The 26,635-nt window shown below is 27.9% G+C and overlaps 1 protein-coding gene across 1 annotated transcript; it reads left to right on the top strand.

Annotated features, from left to right (window-relative positions):
* Window positions 1-1,317: 1,317 nt before the first annotated feature.
* Window positions 1,318-16,557, top strand: LOC136083591 (uncharacterized). Its single transcript, XM_065803008.1, has 3 exons — window positions 1,318-1,506; window positions 3,320-3,377; window positions 13,852-16,557. The coding sequence occupies exons 2-3, from the start codon at window positions 3,329-3,331 to the stop codon at window positions 16,284-16,286; spliced, it is 2,484 nt and encodes an 827-aa protein (XP_065659080.1). The 5' UTR covers window positions 1,318-1,506; window positions 3,320-3,328; the 3' UTR covers window positions 16,287-16,557.
* The last annotated feature ends 10,078 nt before the right edge of the window (window positions 16,558-26,635 follow it).

Here is a 26,635-nt window from a genome sequence, read left to right on the forward strand (position 1 = left end):
GACACCACAAGTTAAGTTAAGGAACAAAAAGATAATGCACCTTCTAGTAAAGAAAAAAGATAAAAATAGAGAAGAAATTAAACTATAAAATCAAAAAAAATTCGGCTTGAAATAATTCATTAAATTTAAATGCAAGCGCATGGATATTGTTAGAGGAAGCAGAATAAGCAGTTTGCAATACAGAAGAGCCATTAAAGGCAAAGGTGCTCCTTTCTTAGATAAATTTTCATTGTATAATCTTAGATGTCGAATGTGACAAAAACACTTTTTTGCAAAACAAAGGTAGATGGAAGCAAACGAATAAACTAATCATCGGTGGAGTTATTGTCATTTCTTATTGTCATTCAAGTAAATTTAACTTTAAACAAACACCCAGCCGGCATTTTTACGTTCAAAAAAACGTTGTAAAGACGTCCAATCTGAACAAATAATGTTTTTTTATATATATGCTTATATATGTTTATATATGCTTATATATGCTAATATATGTTTGTTTATTATTAACTTAAGTTGCTAATAAACAAATAATAGTTTGTTTAGAAATTAAGTGAGCAAATTATAATTTGCTTATTAACTACTTAAGTTGTTCCCAGTGGGAAACGTTATTGAATTTTTCCATCCCCTTCCCTATAGAAAGAAAAGCCCTACTCGGTGTTGTTTAATTTGACATTTAATTGAAAATTTTCTCATATCTTTTTTTAAGATTATCGATATAAAAGACGTCTTTTCTACGTTTTTATTAAGACGTGCAACCGTCTAGCGTTTTTTCGACCTCTTTTTTAACGACGTCTTTTTAAAAGACGTCTTTTCCACGTCTTAATTTAGGCTAATTATAAAAAGATATAACAAGTCATAAAAAAGACATCTTTTATTCGTCTAAAGATATCTTTTTTCCCACTGGGTATAAGTCACAAAAAAAAGTTACCATATTTTTAGTTACGTTTTAATTTACCGTAGTTTATAATAATCGACGGAAAATAAAATGTAGCCAAACTAAAAATATGATAACTTTTTTTATGGCAACCGGCCCATCGGAAAACTCGCGGTATCCAATTGGTCCAGTCCAAGCGTGGTAGCGGTTGTCTTGATAAGATCAAAAGTAGTAATCAACGGTAATTACATAAATAGAACTTTTCTGTTTTAAATAGTAAAATATATTAACCACAATACTTTACATAAAAATATCTTTTTATATATTGGAAAGGCAGTTGTCATTTTGAAAATTATTTGTATAAAAGTATTTACACGTGACGCAAATGTATTCTATTGTTTTTCTTAATTTATTTATAACAATTGACATCGCAAATATCTTGACTTTTAAACAATCAGTTAAACGTCCATCTTTTAATACTTCAGAAACTTGATACTTACTTTTTATTCAAAGTTAAAGACGTACGCTTTAAATAAGTTCGGGTGTTGAAAAAAAGTTTTACTAATATATTTTTCTTTCCTTTTTTACTTGTGAAGAAGAAAAACTGGTCTATCATCTCGTTCGGTTAAATATAGGTAATTTTTAGGTTTTAAATACTTTGAGTTTTATTTTTTAGAATAATTGAATTTCGTTTTCAAATTTAATAGATATATTGTTTTTAGTTTGTTAGCCTAATTGTCTTTTATTGTTGATGTGAATCACTTGAAAAAAAACCACTCTTCCAACTTGGTAAAGCGGACTGAGTTTCCACTCAAATAAAAATACCAATAAAGGTATATATAAATTTATGCTTCAAAGAATAAGAAATATCTCGTTTAATCGACACTTCTAGCGATAAGCATATTCAACATAAAATCAAACTTGAAATATTCTACATAATATTCAGCTTTACTTATAATTTTCATAAATAAAACATCTAGAAGCTATAGAAATGTTTCATTTAATTTTATTTTTATTGATAAGCGGTTTGGGCATTTTTAAAGGAAGATTAATGCATGTCTTACTTTATGAAGGAGAGTAAAGCTAGTAGTCTTTTTTCTAATTCAGAGATAATTTAGTTGCTTTGGAAACACATGTGTGTCCATAACTTTTAATTATTTTAGTAATAAAAATCTTTTTAAAATTCCTCTGCAATCTAAAACACACTATATCCTCGCACTCGGAAAGTCGCGTGGTTATGCAAAATTTTATTAGCGCAAATTGTCACCATCTTAAATGGGGGAAACAAATGATTGGTTGAGTTGATAAAACGGGAGAATTCGAACGCCAAGTTAACGCCGCAGAAAGGTATATAAACCAAATTACAATCCTTTGAATTAACCTTTGTCCAACAAGTTCCTTGCAAATACTTGGAAAGATGACCCAACTGAATGACCATAAGTTCAATACCATGATATTTATTATTATTTAATAAAAAAACCTATCAGATCTATTAGATCGTTACGTACAAGGCTTTCTTTTTATTTTATTTCTACTTATGAACTTTTAATGGCACGTTAATCTCATGTGAAACTTATTGCAGTCTGCAATAATTTTCACGTGAGATTGACTGCAGTCTTCTACTTGCTCCTGTCATTATTTTAATTTTTTTTTATGTTATTTATAAATGTATACATAAAAATAAACTTGTATTTATTAAGTTAATAAAGTTAATTGTATGTATAATAAATAGTGACGAAATAAATTACAAAATATAAAAAATAAAAAATTTTCTACATTATTTTCTCTTGAGGCTATAGATGATTAAAAATCTTTAGATGCTTAAAAATATTTTCCCTCTGGCAAGATGCAGGAAATTTTTCACATAACATTGAGCTCTGGTTTTTTTGTTCAGAAAACACAAGTTGTTTGACTTTCAAAACAACAAAACCATCTTAGACACCAGAGTTGACTTAAAACAACAAAATTATCTTGCGAAATATTTTCCGCCAACTAAAATGGTAGCTGTTCGTGTCAAAGATGATGTCGTATTTCCAACTGCGAGGATAAATTCTAAAATACTCTAATTTTTAAATACAGGAACTTCTAAAATCATAAACTACAGAACTTTTATCAAATGTTCAAGAGCTTTTCAAAATGAAATAATGCTTCACCATGATTCTTAACAATCATACAAACAACAGTAGTAGTAGTAGTAGTAGTAGTAGTAGTAGTAGTAGTAGTAGTAGTAGTAGTAGTAGTAGTAGTAGTAGTAGTAGCAGTAGTTGTAGTAGTAGTAGTAGTAGTAGTAGTAGTAGTAGTAGTAGTAGTAGTAGTAGTAGTAGTAGTAGTAGTAGTAGTAGTAGTAGTAGTAGTAGTAGCAGTAGTTGTAGTAGTAATATGCTCGTAAAAGCAATAATTAATAAATTATACATTTAAAAGTTACAAGAAACTTGTATTATTTTTTAGCACCACTTCATGTCAAAATTGGAATCAAATCAGGAACGTTGTCATGAATTTTTTAAAGGTAACTTTTCATTTACACGTCGAATTTTTTTTCTAAGTTTCAATAATTACATTACTTATTTAACATATAGTGTATATCGCAAAAATTTTGTTAAGGAAAATTAAAAAAATTTAAAAGCATTAAAATATTAGCAATAGTATTTATATAGAAAACTGAAAATTAACATTTAGGGGTCATATTAGACTTTCTTTATATGCAGCATATCATTAAAAAAATATATTGACAAGTATTTATTTGAATGTATACAAAATTAGTATGATGGTTTAATTAATTAACATTTAACATTAACTTTTATAGCATTATAAAAACTTTCAAAAGTTATTCTTTTTCGAAGCAATACAAATAAATAAGCTATATAATTAGAATAAATAAATAAGCTATATAATCTTTTTACAATTTTGTAAACCAATCTTTCAAAAGGAGAAGACTTTTTGTCATTAAACTGTCGAAGCTTTGATCCTTTTTTTCATTAAACTTCTCAGAACAAAACACTTCCTAGTGGGATTAGACTTGGATTTAAGAAACCTTGTCGAAATAGTTTATGTTTGTGGTCTTGGTGGAAACAACTTAATTCAAGAATTTTTTAAGCTTCTTGTTCCTGCACTCCAAAGCTTCCAAATAAAACATTTCAATCGCGGGTTTTTTGCATTTGTTCCATGATAACTGTCGATAAATTTTTTGTGCATAGATTAAGACTTCTAATACCGGTGGTTATGCTTTAAAAAAATGTTAGGCAGTGTTTTAATACCAAAATTATATTAGATCAAGTTTGATCTTCTTTTCAGAAGTCAGAACACAAATGCACTTCCTCTACACCTAGCACTTCCAAATTTTTTTATAGTCGTTGTAATTGATTTGAATAAAGAAATACATATGTACAGGCCCGCCACACGTAGGAGTATTTGACGATTTTAGCTGGCCAAAATTATTTCCCTCTTTTTAACAGCTAAAAACTTTACCATATGACGAGAAATTGTGAATTAAATGTTTTTTGTACAAATCCAAGCCAGTGGCGTTCAATATAGGGGAAAGATGGGTACTTTAGAGATTACATTTTATTTTATTCAATAGGGTTTGAGGAAATAAAAGATATATTATTTTTCAAACTTTATTATGGTAAATAACATACTATATTTTGATATTTACTTAGATTCCACTTCGTCATTGTCAGAATATTCTTCATTTTCGTTGTTTTCAGTGTCGGAATCTTGGACTTCTCCAGGAAGAAGCAATTCCACAGCTTCTTTTGAAAAAGGCTTTGTAAGTTTGTGTTTCTTTTTCCCAATGCTGGACAACAGAGGGTCGGATGTTAAAAATAACCTATTGATGATATCTTGGTTACAATCTTTTCTAGAAAATTCTCTAGCATAGCTAAGTCTGTACTCCCAGAAATGTTTGCTTCTGGCTTCGGCAGCCTCTTCCGACAATTGTCCAATTGGCAAAAGCGCATTCTCTACTATATCAGGACCATGTACTAAAACTTTATGCAGAGTTGGAGTCATTGGACACCAGGGGTATAGTTCAACATAAAGCTTTGCAGTATCCAAAGTATACTGTCTGAACTTTTCTACATCAATCTAGTGGCCACTGGAAATTACTTCTAGGATAATTTTCATTCTGGAAATTAAACGGAAGTCTACTCCAGTGATATCTGCAGATGTTTCCGGGTCGTTGAAGAATCTCCTGCTTGTGTTGCCGTTATTGGTATTCCCAAATCCAACCTTAGGTATGTCGACAAGAATGCCCATTTTGCTCTTGAATTCATCTTGGATTTTCTTTTTCCTGTCTGAGATGAGTCTCTTCTCATCTTCATTCAGCCTTTTCTGCTATTTTTTTACAGGCAATTTATATGATAGGTGAAGGAGACTTTCAAAACACCGTATTCTAGCATGCAGAATGGATTGTCCAAATTTGTAGCTGCTTTGATTGTCAACACATGTTCTGTCCAAATCATTAAATTGTCTTGATGTTGCTCCACAAATATAACATCGCATGGTCGATTTCGTGGTGGTTGCTGCGTTACAGACTTTTCCGTCAATCATAGTTAACATCATCACATGTTCTACTGCTATGTCTTGAAGTTGAGTTGGTTTCAAGCCTGCAATTTTGTTTTCCATGTAAGCAATTTCTTCAGCTATTACATCAGCAGTTTCTTTTATGAACCTAATTTGAATTGGTCTGCAAAACCTTGGAGACGATGGTGTAGGGTTTTGCCAGATAACGTTTTTATTTACTCCACAAGTTAGCTGTAATGGAACCATTGAGCATTGAAATATACTGGCATCAGAATTAGAGTCATCCTCAAACTTTTGATTAAACTGTGTCTGCTGGGAGCCATCACAACCCCATTTCGTAGATAATTTCATATGTTTACGCCCACTTTCCGTTAGAGTCTTGATAACTTCTTTTATATACAACACCAATCTTTCGGCAGTATGGTTTAACAGACTTTGTAAGTCTACTTCAGCTAACCTTTCTGTGACTGTGAACGAATCAGGATCAGGATAGCATGTTTTTTTTTCTTCGACCAAAATACTGTAGCAGGGCCATTGCTTCTTGTCACTTGTACGTACGATTTCATATTGAGATTTTGTTAGGCCTGCGTCAGTAAATATTAAAAGAGCCTCTAACGGTGTCAATGATTTTTTTGTAGGTTCAAGACTGCTGCGATAGGCTTTTTTATACTTTCCCGCTCGTTTGGGAGATGTTTTAAGATCTTTAAGGACGGTTGCAGCACTTCTTTTGCCACTTGTTGTCAAACAAGTTTCAGCTGCAAAAACAATAGTTTCTGGTTCCACATCTTTCCTGAGCTGTTCTGTTTTTCTCCTCTTTGAACGTTCACTAGAATGGACAAAACTTTTTCTTGGTTGTCCTGCTGATGATGGAGTGGATGGGGTACCCGGTATTTGGAAACTCCCTTGCAGCCAAGGGCCATGCTTCTTAATAAATATTTCATGAGTTCTGAATGAAGACGACCACATTTTTCTAAAAATAGCTTTCAACCTCGACATTTGACGCTTGTATACTGTTTTTAGTTCTTCGGTATATTGATTTCTTGATAACAAATTTTGATCAGCTAAGTCCATTTTTTCATTGAAATTTGGAGCCTCCTGCTGCTAAATACTGTTGTAGAAATCCAAACGAGAGATTGTTTGAATTCCTGATGACCCATCTAGAAAAAAAAATTAAGTTGAAAAATTCATCTTGGACCTTGATGTGCTTAGAACATGATTAAAATTTAGATGGCATCAACAGGAAGTTGAAATTAAAATTTTTAAATAGCTAGTGGTATAAACTCATAGAAAAACGAAAAAAACTAAGAGGGTTTCAATGCGCACTACAACTTTTTAACTTTTAAAGTCAAAATTTACTTTAAAATTCGTTAAAAAAATGCTAAGTTTCATGGTACATAACTTTTGTGGTAATTATTATTTCAAAACGGTAGTAAGAGTAAATAATGTACATACCTATCATAGATTCATCCATGATATAACACTGTAAAACTTCTGTTGTAAACACTTGTACACAGCTTCAATAAACACCACTAAAATCGCTCGTAAATAAAATGAACCACGCAGATATAGATCGGATATTTAACAAGACTGTGTAGTTTCAATGACTACTTTTATAACCAAACCATTAATTGCTCATTAAGCGACCATTATCGAGAGATAATAAGGGTAGGTAATTAAGTGGGTACGGCCACTTTTAATAATTCCAATTTTGGCCAGCTAAAATCGTCAAATACTCCTACGTGCGCCGTGAATCTGAATGACGCCAGGGATCAAAATTTTGCTAGCGTTCCATCATATTCCATTATTGCACTAAGGATTACCAGTGTTGAATTCATTGATTCTTGGGAACTTTAAGAATTCAAGCCCTAGGGGACCTCTACAGTCAAGAAAGCTTCTAATTTTTTAAATAAACTAATAACAAAATAAAAAACACACATATAACTAGGAAATTAGTAAGTCAATTTTTACCCATTGTAGATCTTGCGCTTTTTTCACTAGACCAAGCATACTGAAAGACCGCTCTCCTTCGGCAACAGAAGCAGGAATCGTAGTTCCTTTCTGGTAGATCTCATTTAACAGTTTTATCTAAGTAAAAACTTCTTTCAGACCGAAAAGATTGGCGCACTTCAGAGTATCCAAAAGAAGAATCTCTCAAATAAGTTTTTTCATCCACATTGTTCACTTATATTTGCAATCTATATTTTTTTAATATAAAAGTATGAAAAGCGGTATCGAATACGTTCACCACAAACTGCTTCTCTTAATTTTCCTAGAAATGAACTTTGTTCTTGGCTTCTTCCAAAAAAGGTGTTTCTTTTTTTTGTCCTCTTTTAAGAAAAGTCTGATTAAAAGACATAACTTGCAAGATTGAAGGCAAACAAATGTGCTTCACTAATAAATTTGAGCCAAGATGATCCAAGTCTGATGAGATCCTTAACAAGAGTCTTTGTAAGCATCTCGTTAACTAAGGAGTTTTCTCATTAATCGGAAACACTGACATTATTGGAAACACTGGCTTATTGTTTAAAGAGCTGTTAACAAAAAAGTTGTAACGATAATAAATTCAAATGGCTGAATCCATTTCTCCAGAGATTATTAGATTAGCAGTTAGATTAAAGTCACAATTTTTTCAAAACAGCTTTTGCAATAATATAAGAGTTTCACTGGGTTGTTTAACCAACGGCTTCACAGCCTCAAAGCGTGTACTCCAATCGGGATTGCAAGGTTTGATAAAGAGACAACTTAATTGTCTCTGTAAAGTTTTTCTTTCGAATAGGGCTTCCAATAAAAAGATTATAAAGTAATTAAACCCGACTAAAATAGTTCTTCAATTAAAAAGAAGATTCAGCGGGATAAATACCAGCAGTATTAAGATTACGAGCTTGAGGATTCTTTATAAGTCTGATGGCTTGTACTCCTTTGTACAAAATAGTTTATTTTAGCTCTGTTGTAATACCCTTGACCTCGGCATTTCTTTAAACTAATATCATTTTGATCCAAGACGTCTATAATTAACTTAAGAATGTCCGCACATTCTTTTTTCTTTTTTTGAGATTTTTTACCTTGAGAACTACCCATCTTTTATCAACACCATAGTAGATAAATCTAAAAACATAGGTGATTTGCTCAGTATGAGAGATGTCAGGAGGTCCATCAACGAGAATGGAATAGTAAACGGCCGCATTCACCTCTTTAATAATAATACCAAGGAAGATTATTTTACACTCTTTGATAAACTCAATTTGAGAACTCTAACCAAAATGATGGGCTTTTTCTTTCAACTTCTTGTTCGAAGCGGGAAATCTCTTCTTGGTGTAAATGAATATTTTTGTTGTGCTTTGCAAGTAGCTCTAGCGCGGCAAAAAATTGTTTTATTATTATCAGCAATCATTTTTGATGAGCATGAGACTAGGATTATAATTATACACATCAATCACAACTTTTTGTTTAGTTGTAATAACGTTCATAAACCTCCCAGTGGGCACGGGACCTAAGAAAGACGTCTTTGGAATGTTTAAAAGACGTCCTAAACGTTCAAAAAACAACTTTGATACGTCTCATAAGCGCTATGCATTGAAACTAAGGTTGCGAGATGGTAAGAAAAGAGTTACATCTAAGATGCACCGTAGATGTTCACGTCATCTTGCTGCCTCATCTCATATTGACTTTTCAAGACTTGAATTGATTCTACACTAAATTACCAAACTTTCTAAAACTATTTTCCACTCATAGTAATGGTCTTGATATTTGGGATTATTTTTGTGGCTTTTTACTTTGTCAGGTAGCTTTTTCTAGTTTCCATTAATACAACCATTCCAACTTAAAAGATGCAAGTGATTACCAGTTCCACAAGTTTGCTTGCTTCCAAAATGTGTGCCTAAAAAGCAAAGAAGTAATTTGAACTTGCACTCCCTACGAGGCAATTTCAACTCATCTTTTTTCGATTGCAAGATATTTTGTGAAAAGCCGATTTAGGAAACATATTCTTATTTTTTTTTTCTTCTTATTTTTTTTCTTCTTATTTTTTTTTTTATTCTTATTTTTTTTCTTCTTATTTTTTTTTTATTCTTATTTTTTTTCTTCTTATTTTTTTTTTCTTCTTATTTTTTTTATTCTTATTTTTTTTTTATTCTTATTTTTTTTATTCTTATTTTTTTTTTATTCTTATTTTTTTTCTTCTTATTTTTTTTTTATTCTTATTTTTTTTCTTCTTATTTTTTTTTTATTCTTATTTTTTTTCTTCTTATTTTTTTTTTATTCTTATTTTTTTTTTCTTGCGCTTAATCACATATTATTATACAGGTTTCTTGGAAAAAGTGTAGTATTTCGAGGAAGTCTTTTTAGAACTACTGCATCGCGTTTTACTCAAGACAAATTTTCAGCCCACGAAGCAGGATTGTTGGTGGTAAATGGCCCATTCATTGACATTGCCTAATAATTTAAATAAAAAACTAAATAATCTTTATTTTTTGACTTAACAACACTTGTTAAAAAAAATCCTCATAAAACAAAAAGGTTACCAAAGATTTCTTTTTGGCAATGGAAATGATGACGCAATGATTCTTCTGAGCTCAACAAGATTTTATTAGACTCATTTGCAATGCCATCCTACATAAAATAATGTTATAGCTTTTAAATGTCTTGATTTGTATAAGGATATTATATTGGGGGAGCCATATTTAAAAAAGAAGGTCGCGAAAGGATGAATAAACTTTCTCAACAGCTAAAAGTTGTTGAGCTATTGCCTTTTCCACCTTTTATTTATTTTGTTTTACACAATCTTCAAGAGTACGTTTTTTTTTCTTTTGCTGTATCTTATTTGCACGGTTTTTTTTTGAGAGCCAGAATGTTTTTTCTTGAAACTCAACTTTTTTGTTTTTTTCTTGAAACTCAAACTTTTTGTTTTGTATGTAGCCAAGAAACTATAACCAATCAAAAACTTTTTTAATACTCTTTTATTAAAAAAAGAGCCTAATATTTAAAAGTTTCTCACTCTGAATACTCCAAAAATAAAAATTTAATTATCGAACTTGAATGTAAAAACTTTTAAAGCTATTTTTACGATATATTATATAAATCTTATATTTATATATCTTATATATATATAATATATATATATATATATATATATATAAGATATATATATATATATAAGATATATATATATATATAATAATATATATATATATTTTATGGCCGGATTAGGCCTTTTTAGTGCCCAAGGCATAAACCCACATCGATGCCCCCTTCTGCCCGGGGCCACAAGTTTTTCGCTGACTGTGACCGCTGGTATGTTCAATATTATGCAAAGAAAACAGTTGTTAACAAATATGTTTGTAGTTTGTACTACTATCACTTATACAAAACCTACAATATAGTATTTCTGTATTAAAATTAATAGTTAATAAATTTTGAAATAATAATAGACAAACTGTATTTTTTATTAGATGAAAAAATCAAAAAGATTTTGTCATTTACATTTTAAAGTTTTTTTTTCTAAATTTACATCTACCAAAGTCTTTGAGTATATCGTCAAAGTTAATTTTGCGCAACATATCTGCCTCAATCATAAGCAGAGATAAGGAATCGAGCCTTTTTTGTTTAATTGTTGATCCATTTGGACTTTTTGTACGTTTCAACTGAGAAAAAGAACGCTCAGTTGAACAGTTAGCAACCATTAATGTTAAAAATATGCGGAAGGCAATTTCAACATTTGGAAAGGCACACTCAATATTGTCTCTAACTATTATTTGGTATAATTCTCCATGTTGATTGATTAATTTTACAATTTTCATTTTTATCATCTGCATCTTTATCATCATCTTCAGCAGAGTGAAGAGGGTTACACTTACAACAATTTTCATTATCAAGCTCTATTGCAGTGTCTGGATTTGTAGAACAGCCTATAGTAGACTTATCAAGAGGGCCGATAGTGTCAGTAAAATCCTTTTTTGCTGTTGCTGATCTAAAACTAAATAACTTGTTAATTTTCTGCTCGTAGTATTCACAACAGAAAGAGTGCGCTCTTTTTCTTTAGCTTGTGCACCAAATAACTGAACACGTTTCATTTTGGGATCTGAAATTGAAAAAAGTATGCAAAAAGATGTAAATAAAAATGATTAAATGATATAAAACGAAAATGTAAACTACATAAAAATTAAAAAATTATGCAAAATAAGGCTAAAAAACAACAAACTTAAGGTGTAAGCTCCTATAAATAATTCCTTAATATCAGAATCAATAAAAATGTAAAAATAAATGATAAAACAGCTTTAATAATAGTTTTACGTTGTTAATAAAAAAATATCCTCAAGTAAAGTCGTTATAGCGCACAAAAAAAGTCGTTAAAGCCCGAAAAAAGTTATTAGTTTAAAAAAAAGCTAAATAGAAAAACCGGCTCATTCATGGCTTAATTTTTAGGCATTCAAGATTTTACCAAACTTGAATGTGAATTTTTATTATAATATATTTCTTCATTTTCATAGCACTTGTTCTATTTTTAATTGTTTCTGGACTTAAATTTGTTTAAAAAAAATATTTCTTGAGGACTTGTGGGTGCCCCCAAAGGCTTGGTGCTCAAGACAAACACCTTGTTTTCCTAATGGTTAATCCAGGCCTGATATATATATATATATATATATATATATATATATATATATATATATATATATATATATATATATATATATATATATATATATATATATATATATATATATATATATATATATATATATATATATATATATATATATATATTTATATATATATATTTATATATATACAGAGGCGAAGAAAGATTTTTTTGGTGTTCGAGATAGGTAACTTCCAGATATGGAGCAAACTCCAAACATTGATATGTTTATACTTATGTCAAATAATGAGGGTTTGCAAAAAATTGCGATGATTGGAGACTGGGAACAAAAAAGCCCTACAATTTTCGCCCCCCTCCCTGCCTCAAACGTGAGAGCAACAAGTTGATGAAGTATATTTTGTACTATTCTTAACTATACTTATATTCATCGATAAATTTTAGATTTCATTTTTGAAATATTTTAGCGTTCAAAAATTATGACCATATAAAATTTTAACCCCCCTCAATTTGAGGGGGTTGCAAATTTTATATGGTAATAATTTTTAAACGCTAATAGATAATGCTATGAAACTTAAAATTTATCGATGAATATAAGTCTAGTTAAGAATAGTACAAAAAATACTTCATCAACTTGTTGCTCTCACGTTTTGGGCAGGAGGGCTAAAATATTAGGGCTTTTTTGTTTCCAGCCTCCAATCATCGCAATTTTTCGCAAACCCTCATTATTTGACATAAGTATAAACATATAAATGTTTGGAGTTTGCTCCATGTCTGGAAGTTACCTATCTCGAACACCAAAAAATTCTTTCTACGCCTCTGTATACATATATATATATATGTTCTTAAAGAACAGAGCAATAATAAATTAGTAAAAAACACTTATCTAACTTTTTCCTCAATTTAAAGTTTCACCATTGCTGGATCATTAGGAAGAGTTCTCTGATTACTCTTCCTGATGATCTAGCAATGGTGAAACTTCAAGTTAAAGAAAAAGTTAGATAAGTGTCTTTTACAAATTTATTTATATATCTATATATATATATATATATATATATATATATATATATATATATATATATATATATATATATATATATATATATATATATATATATATATATATATATATATATATATATATATATATATATGTATATATATATATATATATATATAAGTTATAGAAGAATATAAATAAAAGTATGTTATAGCAATTATCATATGTCAGGAATTCAGAAAATATAACTTCAGTTGTCGTGAAAATCCTTTTTAGAAAATCCTTTTTAAACTTTGTTGACTTTTTTCAACTCAGTTAAAATAAAATCAACTAACTTTTTTGACATGTTTTTACTTGTTTACTTGTTTTAGCTTGTTTGCATGATGCAACTTGCATCAAAATAAAGTATAGTTTACAAAATATATATCTATAAAAAAAAAACATAAAAATATCAAAATTTTAAAATACGCATTAGTAGGAAATATTTTATCTTAATATGTTATTAAAATAAATGTCATAGATTAAATTAAATTTTTTTTTGTTTTAAGTTTTAAGTACTTTTAAATGTATTCTCTTGAGTAAGAATAATTAATTTCTGTTTTACGAAGTATAGTCATTTCAAGAACTTTATATTAAGTTTAGTTTATTAGTTTTATATTTTATAAAGATATAAAGTTGTTATAGTATTTTTGCATCAAACTTTGATTTAAACTATTTTTTTTAACTAATATAATTTTATTGTATTTTACATTTTTAAAAAATAACGCGTTGCATTTGAAAAACTTCAATCATTAACTAGAATGATATTACCGTATATTAGGATAATATAATGATTATTCATAATAGTAATTATACGTTCAATATTAGGTGTTCAACGCGACAAACTTCTTCACGAAATTCATCGTCATTTTTCACAAGGCACACGAAAGTCGGCTTTAGTACTATATGGAATGTCAGGTGTTGGAAAGACAAAAATTGCCAAAAAATACTGTGAAATTTATTCTGACTTCTATAAAAACATTGTCTGGATAGACGCAGCATTTGGAAAATTACAAACTTCTATAAGAAATCGTTGTCAAATGTTAGGATTTGTTGTTCATGATTCGATAGGTGAATATTTTAATATAGAAGTAACTGTTGAAAAAATTCACAACTATTACATCAATGAAAAAACTTTGTACATTTTTGACAATGTTGATGATGAAAGTGTTAAAGGTTTGAATATGTACATTTCAAAGAAAGCGAACTCATTTACTTTAATTACCTCGCAATGGAGAACGTGGTCGAACAATGTAAATAAAATGTTTGTTGATGTTTTTTCATCTGAAGATGCATTCGCTTATGTGAAAAATAATATTAAAGAATACACGGATGAAAACATAAAAAACTTAATTAAAGAACTTGGTTATCATCCATTTGCTATAACTCAGGCAATAAAATATATTAATATACATAACGTATCGATAGAAAAATATATAGATCGATATAGACAAAAACCCTTAGAAATATTAGACACTGATAACTTTCCTTCTGAAGATGAATCAAAGTCTGCAATAAAAGCAATCAATATAGTTTTATACAAATTAAAAAAAACTAAACTTATTCCATTAGAAATACTTAACTGTTTATCTCATTGCGATGGTACAAATATAAGTAAAGAATTTATAATCCAAATCTTACATCAAGTGAAAATAAAAGAAGAACATTTAATAGATGAAATCGTTGGGTTACTAATGAGTTATTCGTTAATAAATTGTTTCGATGATAACAAATATTCAATGCACGAGCTGACACAGTTGACGTGTAAATATTTTCAAAATTTAAATTCAAGTACAAATACGTATCTTGATCTAATAGAAAATTATTTTAAATTTGAGTTGAACCAAGTGAAGGATCACGTGGAATTCGGAAATCATTTTGTATTCCATTTTCTCTATATGTTTCGTATTAACGGAAAAAAAATGTCAAAAACCTTCCATCATATGACAACTTCTATTTACAAGTTATTAGTATGTAAAGGTTTATTTGATGAAACAATCGAAATATTAAAAGCTATTCAAAGTTTTAATACAGAAACTTATGGTGAAAATAATGAACTCACGCTTGATACAAAACATAATATCGCAATATGTTTGATGAAAATAGGAAAATATAACGAAGCTTTAGAAATTTATTATTCTGTTGAGAAAATACAAACTGAAATTTTAGGTATCAACCATCCAGATACAATAAGAACAAAACTTAATATCGCAATCTGTTTGCACGATATGGGAAAATATAACGAAGCTTTAGAAATTTATTATTCTGTTGAGAAAATACGAACTGAAATTTTAGGTATCAACCATCCAGATACAATAAGAACAAAACTTAATATCGCAATCTGTTTGCACGATATGGGAAAATATAACAAAGCTTTAGAAATTTATTATTCTGTTGAGAAAATACAAACTGAAATTTTAGGTATCAACCATCCAGATACAATAAGAACAAAACTTAATATCGCAATCTGTTTGCACTATATGGGAAAATATAACGAAGCTTTAGAAATTTATTATTCTGTTGAGAAAATACGAACTGAAATTTTAGGTATCAACCATCCAGATACAATAAGAACAAAACTTAATATCGCAATCTGTTTGCACAATATGGGAAAATATAACGAAGATTTAGAAATTTATTATTCTGTTGAGAAAATACGAACTGAAATTTTAGGTATCAACCATCCAGATACAATAAGAACAAAACATAATATCGCAATCTGTTTGCACGATATGGGAAAATATAACGAAGCTTTAGAAATTTATTATTCTGTTGAGAAAATACAAACTGAAATTTTAGGTATCAACCATCCAGATACAATAAGAACAAAACATAGTATCGCAATCTGTTTGAAGAATATGGGAAAATATAACGAAGCTTTAGAAATTTATTATTCTGTGGAGAAAATACAAACTGAAATTTTAGGTATCAACCATCCAGATACAATAGGAACAAAACATAATATCGCAATCTGTTTGCACGATATGGGAAAATATAACGAAGCTTTAGAAATTTATTATTCTGTTGAGAAAATACGAACTGAAATTTTAGGTATCAACCATCCAGATACAATAAGAACAAAACATAGTATCGCAATCTGTTTGAAGAATATGGGAAAATATAACGAAGCTTTAGAAATTTATTATTCTGTGGAGAAAATACAAACTGAAATTTTAGGTATCAACCATCCAGATACAATAAGAACAAAACGTAATATCGCAATCTGTTTAACAAAACAGAAAATAAGTTGTTTAATTAGTTAAATGTAACTTTATTTTACATTTATATTTATAAGTTTTTTTAATCTGTTGATAAAAAGGCGAATCTTCATTTAATATTAAGAGAGCGCCGTAAAGTATTTTTTTAAATTTGAATTAAATAATTTTTAAATTTATATTAGCGTTTCAGTTTTCAAGTAAGTAGATTTTTTAAATTTAGTTTTTTTATTTTTTTATTTATATTAGCGCATTTTCAAGTAAATAGAGAAAGTTTGTATCAGTTATTAATGATAAATATATGCTTAAATTCTATAAATTGTATGTATTTTAAATGAAAGATTAAAACTGTTTTATGGTTTAAAATTAATTAATTTAATGCAGTTTAAGTATTTCTTAATTATGGTTATGTTTTGCTTCATAAGGTTTTGTTAACATATATATATATATATATATATATATATATATATATATATATATATATATATATATATATATATATATATATATATATATATATATATATATATATATATATATATATAAATGTTTCAAGTCTAATTTATAGATGAACCAATAAAAATGGTTCCCTAAGGAATTAAAAAATGTATTATTTATGTAATAAATAAAACGATATAAGAATTTTCGGTTCTCGTGATAACAATTTACTTTATAATATATTATGTTCTGTATGTTTCGTATGAAAAAAACATATTAGTATTTGCCGTTATGTTTTTTATACAAATTATACATTGAACATAACGGGTAGTTACCGTTATGTTCAATGTGTAATCTGTATGAAAAAACAAAAGGGTTTTGTTTTTTTCATACGAATCAAATATAAAACAAAGCAATGCTTACTCGTTTTAAAACACGAAAACTTTAATTTACCGTTATGTTTGAAAACTTAAGATAACGGGTAATTACTAGTAATCGATGGCTCGGCGCAAAATCGATCTGCAATCTCGACTAAAAATAAAGTTGATTTATTTTAAATTTCCGTGCAAAACAAAATAGGTTTATCAGAAATATCCGAGTAAAACAAAATTGTACTATCTGCGTTTTTGCCAGACACATTTTTGGACTATCCGCTTTTTTTTGCATAAATTCTGCATAAATTTTAGATTGTGTTTTTTTAACTTTTGAAGTTTACTAAATAGTAGTGTTGTTATCGACTTCAACTAATTTGACTAAAAATTGACTTGTCGAAAGTCAAAATTTTTACACATTGAAAAATATAATAATCGATTTAATCGACTTGGACTTCCTACTTATCGACAAAAAGTCGATTCAGTCGAGAAAAATTCTAAAATTTTTATGTCTTTTCATTCAATTTAAGTTTTCAATCTTTAGTTTTTGTTTGTAAATTTAATAAAAACATTATAACTATTAGTACAATTGAATTAAAGTACAATTCGCTGGAGCAAGTAGAAGGATTAAATTAGCCTTATCACCAAGCTCCAATAGTAACGCAAATCAATATCTGTAATATGTAAGCAACAGCATTAAAAAAAAAAAGATAATTTTAAGACGTTGAGAAACAATAAAAGTAACATAATTTAAAAAGAAAAAAAGAAATGATTAAAATATAATAATAAAAATGACAAAATTTTCTGTTTTAGGTTATAAACTGAACATAATTCGATATATATATTGTATATTTTTTTTTTTTTCCAAATAAATTCGAAATAAAAATAATAAAATTTCTATTGCAATATCATAAAATATATCAAAGACAATGTTATTTTCAACGAAATTATGATAAAGACATTGAAATTTCTTATGTTGACTTTGCTCTTTTGTTAAAAGAGCAATATTTTCAAATTTATGGTGGTAATTTAGTTTAATAACTTTTAAAAGGGATTGAGACTATACTCTACTTTATTAAAATCCGTATGTTTTTTCTTTAATATTAAGAGGTATGCCCCCCAATATTTTAAGAAATATTTTGAATTTTTACAAAAAAATAATTTAGTTGTTTTTAAATCAAAATTCAACATAGATTCTGAATTTAGATAATTCAAAGTCTATATTTTAGTAGTTTTTTCTTAAAATGCGAGTGTTGCATATCAAATATTATATATTTAATAAATAAAAATTTTTTAACCCAAATCACCTACCTATCGAGACCCCCTCTAGATGCTTATTATGACAATAATCAACATGATTTACTTCACTGCTTAAAAATTACAATAAAAATGGTAGATTGTAGTTAATTAACAACTGAAAAACACTTTTAAGACATGATTGTCAAAAACTTTTTAAAATTATATCATCCTCCAAAACAAACCAGTAGCACAATCCTTTTACTAATTCTAAAAACAGCAGGTGTTTGCTTCAGCGAGAAAAGATGAAAATAATAACAATGTGCAAACCAATTGTTGGATTGACTTTGTCTGTAATTAGTCATGTAAAAGCTACTTACAATAATCTCAGACAGTTTTTTATCGATGTATTTCCATGGGTTAATACAGAATGCTAACAAGTCTTTCAATACGATGATTTGGTAGTTGTTTTGTGGGTTTTTATAAGATAAAACTTGGAGATTTGATGTTGTGCCCAGTTTTAACATTGGTAGTAAAGTATCTTAACAAATTATAGAGGTGTTAAGCTTGACCCCTAGCCATCAAACAACAAAAGGATGCAACATTATTAACAAATACAGACTTCGTTATGCACAGTGCAAAAATACTGTCAATGCAAAACGTTGTAATAAAATCGTCTGTGGGAAGAAAAATCGAAATATTAAAGTTTTTGGAATTAGTTGGTTTTTTAATTTTTAGAAAGGTTCTTTCGTATTGTTTAGAAAACAACCGTAAAAATAAGTTGTATGCATCATTAGCATCATTGCACTGAAAAGATTCCAATCAATTTCTGTTAAAAATTCTCGAAATTTTATAATAGATTGGTTGTTTATTTGTCTTAGATATGTTGCAAATAAATTTTTAGATTCAGGAATTAAAGAGTAATTTATAAGAAAATTTGAAAAATGATCGCTGTTATCAGTTTTCAATATTCCACTTTTGATTGGGCAAGGCATGGCAATATTAGTGATAATGTTATCAATAAATGAAGAAGTATTGCGTGTTACGCACGTTGGTATGTTAATTACAGGTGTTAAACTGTTCTGAAGTAGAGTATTTACAAACCGTTTAGCATAGGAATCATTATTTTTTGAGTATTTATGTTAAAATCACTAATTAAGTAAACATGTTCTGGTAAATACAATTAAGTAAATGACTTTTGGATATATATTTTTTAAGTGTCTTCAAAATTACCATTAGGTGGTCTGTAAAGAGAAATTATAAAAATTTTTTTGGTTTTCTGGCTAAGAATTTCAATTGTTAGCGACTCACAATTAGCGTCATTGACACTAAGTAACTTTCTAAAAGTAAAAGAATTAAGAATAAAAATACATACACCCCCGCCAATGCCGTTTTTCTTAGGTTGGTCTATTGAATTATAACCTGGTAAAAAAAAATTAGAATTTAACTTATCATCATTTTGATATCAAATTTCCGTAAGACAGATTACACTAAAATTGTAGTTTAAGTTTTTTAAAGTTATTTTTAGGGATTCAAAATTTTTACTCATACTACTGATGTTCAAATTTAATAATGAAAAATTGGGTAATGGAGAGTTTAAACAACTTAAGGCATCACTTATAATAAAATAAATAGTATCTATTGAAAAGTTATTAAAATAATTCACGTCAGGGACAAAGTCATTTGTTAAAAGTGTCGTGTTTTCTCTAATAGATATGTCAAAAACATTCAAAGTATTATTTTCCACCATTTAAAAAAAATGTATATATACCTTTAAATATTCATTTAAAATATGTATGTATACCTTTAAATATTCATTTAAAATATATATCACTTTTTAATTTTGAATTGATTTATTACTACTAAATTAAGTAAATAAAAATAAAAAATAAGTAAAGAGTTTTTGAAATAATAACTTTATCATACCTAAGATAAATATTTTCACCATTGGATTGCCTTTTCTTCATTTCCGCAAATAAATTCTTTCTTATATCCTCAGTTTCACTGCAAAAGTCTTCGTTCACATACAAAGTTTTTAAAGTCAAATTAAATAAATAAAAAGTAAATAAAGAACATGGATACTCAAAGAAGACTATTAGGTCTTGTCACAGAGAACAGTTGATGAAAAACTTGAAACTTAAATGATATGTCAAAAGTATAAAAGTCGTTATACAAATAAAAAACATCCTTTTACAACTAGAAAATATACAAATACAAACAAAAAATAAATAAAATAAATAAAAGTTGTTATATTAAAAAATCCTTTTACGACTAGAAAATATAAATAAGTAAAAAATATACAAGTATTTGATTTAATAAATAAAAAGAAAGCGGACACTCGCAGAAGACTATTAAGTCTTCATACATGGTCAAGTGTATAAAGCACAAGAAAAATTTAAATTCATATACGTATTCAGTTACAATACTGCATAAAAAAGAAAAAAAGTAAATTATTCAATGTTTAAAAACACAAAAATATATTATCAACAGACAAAATGATTTCCTAAAGTCTTTTTTTTCGAATGAGAGGTAACTCCATTCCAAAGAAAAATCAAAAATGTTTTAAAACTATTTTATTTCAAATAGAAGGTCAACGAAATGAAATGCTTGATTTTCCAAAATTAGCTTGAAAAGATAGCTGAAAAATTAAATTATCATTTCTTAAGTTTTTTTTATTTTTACCTTTTAAGGTCTAAAAATTATGTAAGGAAACAGGGTTGGAGTAAGTTTAACATTTGTACATAAACAAAGGCAATTAAAAACATTTAGATGATATATATCAAGAATTTTCATTTCAAATAAATAAGGCTTGACATGAGTAAATCTATCTTTAAAATTAATAAGACAAGAAATATGCTTTTGTTGACGATAAAGTAGCCTAAGTTTGAATTTATTAGCACTATACCAAGCAATATTTGCATAGTTTACATGACAATGGATAAAGGAGTAATATAATTGAATTAACCTGCGTTTATTTAAAGCATTTTAATTTTTTTTGATATAGAAAAAAAAGTTTGTACTAATTACTTTTTTATTAGAGTTTTGACAATGAAAAGAAATTGTAATTCTCAAAGCAAATGTTTTTTTTTAGAATCTGGATGAAAAAGTATACAATTAGTTTTTTGAACATTAAGTGAAAACTTGTTTATTTTAAACCATTCAGAACTTTTTTTTTTAATTCGATATTTATATTTTGAAATAATGTTGTAATATTATTACCAGATAAAAAGAGGTTAGTGTCATCTGCAAACATGAAAGTGATCAATATATTCAATTGGATTGGATGGGTCAGTTAAATTACTATAAACAAACTGTTTACAGTTGCTTAAATAGCTTTTAAGTAACTGTAAAACATTGAAAAAGATTGAAGAGAAAGATTAAAAATGTGATGTAAAGAGGTTTCTATAATATGAAAAACTGATTTAACAACATTTATGCTAATATTATCAAAACCTACACTTGTGTTATTTTTAAGATTATCTAGAGCAGATCGCAACTCATTAATATCTAGTTTAGATTCGTCCATGACCTTATCAATATGTTTTTAAATTAGAATTATGTGATGATGAACTTGATGGAATTTTTTTCAGCTAAGTTTGGAGCAATAATAAGAAAAAAGCTGTTTAGATTTTCAGCTACAATTAACTTGTCATATATTATTTTGCCATATACTGAGATTTTTTTTGACTGAATACTTATTCCATTATTTTTCTGCCAATAATTTCTTTAATAACGCTCCACGTCTTTTTGACATTTCTGTTAGTTTTTTATAACAACTTTGAATAGTAAATTTTTTATTGTTGTTTAGTTTTTCAAATATTTTTTTATAAAGTTTGTCGTTTATTACGTTTTATTTTTACGAAGTTTTCATACAACTTTTATTTTCTTTGAAGATTTTAATAAACCTTTTAGGCATCGAAGGAGCTTGATGTGACTTGGTATTTATAAAATATTTTTTCAGGAAATGCTTTTTTATATTACTCACAAGAAAAACTTAAGAAATAGTTCATAACCTCTACCGATTACATTATAAGAAATAGTTCATAACCTCTACCGATTGCATTATAAGAAATAGTTCATAGGCATTATTTATCTCTATCGATTGCATTATAAGATCCCAATCATCGTTATATTTTAAAAGGTGTTGAAATTTTTGTAAGGAATATTTAGTGATCTGCCGCCTGTACATTATAAATATACATGAAATATTATTATCATTTATTGTTATATTGCTAGTTATTAAAAAAGTAGGAAAATCCCATTTTGATTATACCGTTTTATATATTATATACCGTTTTATAAAATAATACTTTTATATCGAAAAAAAATAATAAATAATAGCAAAAAATATTTTATTATGTTAGGGCATACCGTAAAAACCCCTAACTCCGGATGGTTTAGGACTTAAATTGTCATAACTAGCTCAATATAAAGAATTTTGAAATAATTTTTTTAAATAAATAAACTTCATAACAAGACAAATCAAACGATATAAAAAATATTATTTTTGCAATATAAATCTATCTTTTATTTTATTTTTAAAAATATTTTTTTTATCCGGAATTAAATGTTTATGTCCCTAATTCCGGATGCGTATAAAATACAGAAAAACACATACACAAATAATACTAACATTAAAATAATTATTTTAATCCATTAAAAAAATGAAATCGTTTAATAAAAAAAGAATATATATTATTTTATACACATTCGTTACAAATAAATTCCATGGTTGGACGATAATCAAAGACACATTCAATGAATAACCAATTTGAACACTGCTCACACGCAAGCCATTGGTTATCTAAGTTATTTCTCCAATTAATTTCGCAAGAATAACATAGAAGATCATCAGATACTAAAATGTTATTTGAAGCTTGAGGAAAATGAGAATCTTCTAATTGACTCTTTGTCTTTATACCTTTTTTACCTGATATTTTAGACGACTGACTTTGTCTCAACTTTTTTTTTTCTTCTATTTTCTGTGCATTTTTCGCTTTTTGAGGAGCAGTAGAAATCTTTTTTTGTTCTCTAGTAAATTTCTTTGCAGCTTGTTCATCTAATTTTTGTTTTTTTGATGCTTGTTCAGCTTCATCGTAAGCTATGGCATCCGCCGAAGTCATATTACAATTAGCTGGTCGCTTTATTCTCTCACTTTTTTGAACTCTTTTATTAAGAGTTTGTGTCAATTGATCTCGAAGCATATTCAACACTGATTTGTTTATATCTTTGCCCACTTGTTGAACAGCATTATTCAAAGTAGCAAAGCTTTTAAGCAAAAATTCACGATTTGACATTCTTGACGGTGTGTTAGGTGTATTGGTAGCATTTCCCATAACTAATGGACTAGATACTGTTGAAGAATCAAATAAATTTTCAATATTGTTGTTTTAGACAGCTTGAAACACAGCAACAATGGAAGTTTTTTTAGAAGAAATTTGCGAACGATCGAGTGGAAGTATACTAGTATTTTTTAAACCACTCCGTGCATTTTCAGGTTTAAACCCACCATTTTGGATGAGATCCTTAAACATGACCGGAAAAAATCAATTAGTCAGGCTTTGAAAGTGATTTTTAGTCAAATAACTTTCAACAATTCTCTTCCATGCGCCTTTTACTGTTTTAAAAACGTCACCATCTAGTGGCTGTTAAAAATGGCTGGTATGAGCCGGCAAACGCCAAAGTAAAATAGAATTTTCTAAAGCTTTTTTTTTCAACTCTAAGCTCATATGTGAAGCATGGCCATCAAGTATTAGAACTTTAAATCCTGAAAGTTTGTTTGCGTGAGGCAAAATAACTGTTTTAAACCACGACAAAAAATGTTCGGATTCCATCCCGCCTGAACTACTACTGTTATAATAAACATTCTAAGCAACGCCTTTGCACCAGTCTTTCATAACATGTTTGCCTTTATAAATTATTTGATGAGGTAAATAATTACCGAATGCGTCACAACAAGTCAAGATTTTCGTCATTTGCTTTTCATTCGGTGGTGGTAGCTTTTTAGGGTTTTTTGTTCCTTTTCTACAAATAATTTTGACTTTGCCTTGATCAAATTGCAAACCAAACTCATCACAGTTAAATATTTGAACGGTTTATCGCCTAAATTATGTTCATTATATGCTACTGCTAATTGCTCAAACCAATTGTCAATTATAGCTGGTTGCGTGGCCACAGCTCTAATAGTTTGCATAACGCTTACTTTTCTTGGGCAAATTTCTTTACAATATTTATTCATGAAACCGGAGTACCATTTTCTAGTCGGTTTGCCGTCTTTGAATAGACTACGTTGGTTTGATTCTTTTAAATAGTTTTCAACAACAATAAACACGTCTTTTTTATTCAAGCCGAAGCCTATATCACTCATAAATTTTAATAAATCAACAATAATAGCTTCAGCGATGTTGCTCATCTTTCTTGGCGCTCCTCAATTATTAGATGATCTTTTTGTTCTGTCAAAAAGTGTAGATTTTGCCACATTATAACACTTATTTCACAATGTAATTTAATTTTTTTTTTGCTAAAATAATCAGCATAAAATTCTGCACAAAATAGCGTTTTTACTTTTTTAACTTTTTTGTTGCAAGTCAAAGTTATTTTTTTCCTTTTTTTTGTTTTTTTTTTAGTTATGAGAGATTTCAAATTGAAATCTTTCATGATTGCATTAGTTTATGTAATTTTTTTTTATATTTTTCGATTTGTCTGGTAAAGACGTTTATTAATTAAAAAAAATTATTCATAAATTCATTATATTAAGGGAGTTATGAAACTTTTTACTAAAACCATCCGGAATTAGGGGTTTTTACGGTATGTCCTAATATAAGAAATTGTATTATGTTATTATTACTTTTGTTTCTTAATTATGTCAAATTTAATATTTTTATTATGTGAATGTGTTACTTGAGTATTAATTGAGTGTTAATTGAGTATAATTTAAATAACTTACCACAATATTTTTTGGTGGTAAGTTCTTTAAATTATGTTAATTATTAGCAATATAAAATGGCTAAAAAAATATTTTGAATACATTTTGTTATTAAGCCCAAATTTTTTAATTTTGAATAACTATAGTTTTTTATAAATTAATATAATTAACTTTCTTACATAATTTGTAGCAGATTTACATTTAATTTTTATATCCTCTATCTTAACTTATTTCCTAGCTTTAAATCCTCTTATTAATAACTATTTTAATATAATACAATTTTTTCTACGTTGAAAAAAAAACACAAAAATAATACTCATAAGAAATGACAATTTATATGGAAATAAAAACACGAAATTAATACTCATAAAAAATGACAATTTATATGGAAATAAAAACACGAAATTAACACTCATAAGATTTGACAATTTATATGGAAGTATAAGCATAAAAATAAAACTTTCTGAAATATATAATAGTTTATTTCTTTATATAAAGTTCTAAATAAATATGCTCTTTTAAATTAGTTATATTTACTTTTTTCAACTATTTTTATTTATATAAAACTATTAAAACAAAAATGTTGTCTAAAATATATAAAACTTATATTTAATATAAAGTTTAAAATAAATATCTCTTTTAAATTATTTACATTTTCTTTTTTGACTTTTTTAATATTTAAAATTTACATGTAATTGTTAAAAAGTTACATAAAAATTATTTTTTTTTCTTTTTTTAATTTCAGATCTAAATGCTCTATTTTTAGGATTAGTTTTCACATGAGATTTAAGGATGATTTTTAACCGCATTGTTGGTGAAGGAATGGATTCGTATATAACCTTTAGTTTGTTGAACTCATGATGAATTGATTCACCTCTTTGTTCACCATAGAATCCAAAACCAGCACCCCATTATTGCAAAAATGGTATCGCATGATCTTCCATCATGTGTAGCTTAGGTGGCACTGAAGCAAGAGGCCATTCAGCGCGATAAAATTGCATTAAATCAGCAACATATGATTCTGTAAATAAAAACACATTTATTAAATAGTTAGACAGAAGAAGAAAAAGGTTACAATTTATTATTTCACAAATTATCTTGATATCTTAAGGGCCATCCATAAAGTATGTAAGCAAAAATCTCTAGATTTAGACCCCGCCTCCCCCTGTTAAACCACATACAATTTATAACACCCTCCCCCCCCAACTTTATCCTCCAACTTTAACCTCCACTTATGCATGGAGATATCACCCCCTTAACTTTAGTTACTATTATAAATTATAATATTTGCATTGTGTGTGTGTGGGGGGGAAAGGGGGTTGGGGGAGGAAAAGGAGAGGGGGAGGGTGTTATAAAATGTGGGTGGTGCAACAAGGGGAGGCAGGGTTTAAATCTAGAGATTTTTGCAATAATTTAATTTTGTCTAT

The sequence above is a fragment of the Hydra vulgaris genome, chromosome 08 (assembly GCF_038396675.1).
Source record: "Hydra vulgaris chromosome 08, alternate assembly HydraT2T_AEP".
Lineage (NCBI taxonomy): Eukaryota > Metazoa > Cnidaria > Hydrozoa > Anthoathecata > Hydridae > Hydra > Hydra vulgaris.